Below are 5,038 nucleotides of genomic sequence, written 5' to 3' on the forward strand. Positions count from 1 at the left end.
CCGGTTTTCGACCACGTATCAGATGCACATGTGTATGTTAAATCTGTTATTGTATATTGTTTGTACACGCCTGGTATAAATGTATATGATTTTTTTGTTATTAGTGTGTATAATGATAATGTCACGTAATACTTCTCATAATATCTTATAGGTCGTGTATCTAGCAAAATATATATCACTCCAGGCGGAACGAGCTATTGGATACCTGATGTTCCTGTTGAATTAAAACCTGTTTTAGGTCGTTACTATGATACTTGGGACGATGTTGTCAATATGTATGACACATATGCTGATGCATCTGGGTTTTCTACTCGAATAGGCGCTACAAAACGAGTTCAAGGCATCGTCACACATAGATATATTGTGTGTAACATGGCTGGTAAACCAAAGCTGCAAGATTTTGACTCGAGTACTGTTATTGCTGTTTCAAATTGTCGTCGAAGCAAGTTCAAAGTGACAAATTGCAAGGCACATATCAAATTAAGCGTGGATCCTATAACATTAAAGTTTTGTCTATATGGATTCGTCGAAGCGCACAACCATTCTCTTGTCGATACAGACAACATGGAATTCACGAAAAAAAGAAGGAAGCTCGATTTCTTTGATCAACAATTTATTCACAAGCTAAGCCTAAATAAAATTGGTGCAACTGTTGCACATAGGCTACAATGTTCACTGAAAGGTGGCCACCAGAATGTTCGTGGTACTAAAACAGATTACAAAAATGCTGCTAGGGATATACGACTTTTTATTGGTGAACGAGACGCACAAATGATTGTCGATACAATGAATGCTCGTAAATCGAATTTGCCCAACTTCTTCTTTGAGTTTACGGTAGTCGGAAATGAGTTAAGGTCAATGTTTTGGGCTGATGATGTGTCGAAATGTAACTACGAGGCATTTGGTGATGTTCTAGGTTTTGATGCAACATATCATACAAACCTGTAAGTTTTTTTTATTATTATTATTTTCAATATGTTATATAACACACATGTAACACTGATTTAATGTATATACGGTATCTAATGTTTTTTTTTCACTGTGTAATACAACCTGCATTATCATATGTATATTTATGACGTGTTTCCTGTTTTTTCATCAGGTATAAAATGATCTTCGTGCCTTTTACGGGTGTGGACCATCATAAAAAATGTGTGACATTTGGGGCAGGACTTGTATATGACGAAACTATCGAGTCTTACATATGGTTACTTAAAATGTTCCTCAAAGCTCATAAAAAACAACCTTTGTTGACCTTAACTGATCAAGACGCATCCATGAAACAGGCTGTTGCTGCTGTCTTTGACAAGTCAATACATCGGTTGTGCATGTGGCACATTGTTAAAAAGATACCTGCTAAGGTATAATCACATTCATATGTGTACAGCTTTTTTTTTTTTTTTTTGTTACTGTTTGTATACCATTACACAATACTTCATATTATGATATAAATTTGTTTTTTATATAATCTAATTGTGCTAAACTGTTGTTGATAATTTATAGATATCGGGTGACTCATCATCAAATGCTGATCTACGTAAATCAATACACAAATTGGTATGGAACCTGTTTATCACACCGGCAGAATTTGAAGAAAGATGGCAGATACTTATGAATGGCTTAGAGTTGAGTGATAATAACTGGTTGAATGAAATGTTTTCCATTCGTGATCAATGGGTCCCTTGCTATTTTCGAGAGGTTCCTATGTGTTGTTTGATGAAAACAACGTCTAGATGCGAGAGCTCGAACGCGCTGTTTAAAGTACATTCTGGTGGAACTAATACTTTGGTGCAGTTCATGATGTGTTTTGATATAGCAATCGATGGTCAGCGTCAGAAGCAGCGCCAAGCAGAGTTTGACAGTAACACGACAACGCCGTTTATGCCTAACAAGATTCCTATAGAGATGCATGCCTTTGATATATACAACCGTACAATATTCCTAGAAGAGCAGAAGGAGATTTACAGAGGATTGACACACTGTTTTATAATTAGATGCGAGGAACTTGGTGGTATTAAGTTCTATACTATTGCACATACGAACAAGAGTTGCAAAATTGTCAATGAATATAAGGTACCAACATTCTTTTCTTTTCTAATGTTTTTTTTTATGATGAATTCTGATTTATTCTGACTAATTTATAATATTAACTGCCAATGTATGTGTAATATGTATTAACATTACCATAATGCATTACACATGTGCATAATAACCGTAAGTATATGTTGCACATGTGTATTCAATCCAACAAAACACTTTTTTAACTGTTTGTTGATTTGAATTTTTAAATATACATTTTTTAATTAATCTGACCATCGTTATTTTTACGTGTAGGTTGAACTTGATGTGCGTGATAACACGGTTTCTTGTACGTGTATGTGTTTCACTCGTAACGGCTACTTGTGTAGGCATGTTTTTTTTGTATTCAGGTTCAACGAGATTGATAAGATTCCTGATAAATATCAGTCCAGCCGGTGGGATAGGGATGTGCTTCCAAACAGGGTTCATGCTATTTCAAATAGATATGCAGCTGACAATGACCCAGAGTCTGTAATAAGGAACGAGATATTTGATTTGATTGGTCAGTGTACTATCCATTTGAGACGTAAACCTGACAAACTGTCTGCACTATCTACACAAATAAGAGAGATCAGAGATATCATATATGAGGAGTTTCCATCTGAACCGGATTGTAACAATAAGAGTGCGGTTATAAGTGATATCATCGGGCAGCCCGAAAACATTGAAGTTACTATTCACCCACCACAAGGCATCAGGAATAAAGGGTGTGGCACCAACAAGCGGCTAATTGGTCCGGGAGAGAAAGCTGTAGAGAACCACAAAAAGAACCCGCGTTTATGTCATCGATGTAACAAGTATGTGTATGATCATGATAAACGTAACTGTGCGAAAGTGCAAGCTGCTAAAGAGGCGGCAGCAGCAGCTGCTAAAGAGGCTGCAGCCGTATCTGGTTCTGGTCGTTAAGTTGGCGTTGGTTGTTAATCTGCTGGTCATTATGAATTACGTTTACATACATTTTATGTTTTTTACGTTTTACTCATTGTACGTACTTACAATAATAACTGTGTTTTAGACCTCGTACCTATGTTGATAATTCTGCTTTATGTCATGTTTGACTTTATATTGCATAAATGCAAAATATACTTTCTAGTTTCGATTTAGTTTTTTATTACACATGTGTATGATAGTTTAATATTACACATGTGCAAAAAGATGTTTTTAAAACTAAATATATTTTTTTTCTTTTCTTTTTTTATTCTTTTTTTTGTATTACATATACGTAGTGATTCGTTTTGTATTCAATATTACATCATATGTATGATACCTGTTTTCCTTTTATATTACACATGTGTATGATATCTTATTATTACATATGTGCAAATTTTTTTTAACTAAATATGGTTTTTTTTTATTACATATACGTAGTGTTTCGTTTTGTATTCAACATTACACATATGTATTATGCCTGTTTTCGATTTAGTTTTATATTACACGTGTGTATGATATTTTATTATTACACATGTGCAAAATGATGTTTTCCTATAACTAAATATGGTTTTTTGTATTACATATACGTAGTGATTCGTTTTTTTTTTTTGTATTCAATATTACATCATATGTATGATACATGTTTTCCTTTTATATTACACATGTGTGTGATAGTTTATTGTTACACATGTGCAAACAGATTTTTTTTATAACTAAATATGTTTTTTTGTATTACATATACACAGTGATTCGTTCTGTATTCAACATTACATCATATGTATGGTACCTGTCTTCGATTTAGTTTTATATTTCACATGTATTCAACGCAGTGCCATGGTTTTTTTACCATGCATATGTGTGTGATCAAGGTTTGATTTACACATGCGTGATATACATGTTTTATAGCATACGTAAACTACTAATAAACCACATATATTGTATGAACCATATACATATCACTACCTAACGGGTGTAGCCACACATGCTAAACACCTAAGTCATTCAACAGTATACCATGATCTAAACACCAAAAGTAAGGTCTAACAACTTATTACACACGAACATTAGTGGTTTGTAACCAACAAAATAAAGTGTTAATGACCGTAACTATCAAGCGACTTTCTTTTTGTCCGCTACTTTCCTCGCATCTTCAATCACCTTTCGTTTGAGCAGATTCGCATCTGAAAGCAGTATCTTCGCAGCATACTTCATTCTGAGATTTTTTATTTGTTCTTGTTGTTCCGATTCTTTATTGTTGAACCCGCAATTAAGTGGCTTGCTACTTCCAAAGTAGGCCTCCATGTGCCTCATGGCAAATATTCCACAATCTGTGAAGTTTTCCCTTGTTCCCCAGTCAATCACTTTTCGTCTCGGGGCTACATGTGGTATAGATAGGGCCTTTGGGTGTTTCACTTATTTCAAGTAAGTAGAAAATATGTGCCTCTGCATTCAATAAATCAATCATTAAACATATATTAAATATAACATGCATTACATATATGCATTATACATTAAATTTTCAAGATTGTTGTACACTTACAACTTTACACGGCATCCCTTTTGATAGAAATTTTGGATTGTCCTTCAGCGAAACCCAACAATTTTCCTTGTGCACGTTGTCAATGACTTCAATAGCTGGACAATTCATGTCAAAGCACACCAGGTAAAAATGGTGGTGTTCAAACATTGGGAAAATGATGACGTCATATGACGTGAGATCCATTTTGTCTAGCTGACCGTCTACCACTGCAAGCAAACTGTTTTTAAAAGCTCTCGATCTTGACTCCATCGTTTTTATACCAGTTAGCATCCACGGGATCTGTGTAATAAAATAAAGATAACGTGACCAGTTAGATAATAACTGAAATCGATTGTGAGCAGTCTATGATTCAACAGAAATACTCTCAACAGTTTCTATCCTTTTCAGACTCAGATCTGCAACACAGTTATGATATAAACAGTCCGCAGTTTTTTGTCCGAAATCACAAAATTTTAAGTTCGATTCAGCAACACCCTTAAATACTATCAG

General features: G+C 34.5%; 1 protein-coding gene across 1 annotated transcript; it reads left to right on the forward strand.

Annotated features, from left to right (window-relative positions):
* The first annotated feature begins 372 nt into the window (after positions 1-372).
* Positions 373-2,985, forward strand: LOC110931150 (protein FAR1-RELATED SEQUENCE 5-like). The gene is made up of 5 exons (XM_022174557.1): positions 373-944; positions 1,103-1,361; positions 1,504-1,698; positions 1,795-2,073; positions 2,335-2,985. The coding sequence occupies exons 1-5, from the start codon at positions 373-375 to the stop codon at positions 2,983-2,985; spliced, it is 1,956 nt and encodes a 651-aa protein (XP_022030249.1).
* Positions 2,986-5,038: the final 2,053 nt, after the last annotated feature.

This window comes from Helianthus annuus, chromosome 1, assembly GCF_002127325.2.
Source record: "Helianthus annuus cultivar XRQ/B chromosome 1, HanXRQr2.0-SUNRISE, whole genome shotgun sequence".
In the NCBI taxonomy this organism is placed as follows: domain Eukaryota; kingdom Viridiplantae; phylum Streptophyta; class Magnoliopsida; order Asterales; family Asteraceae; genus Helianthus; species Helianthus annuus.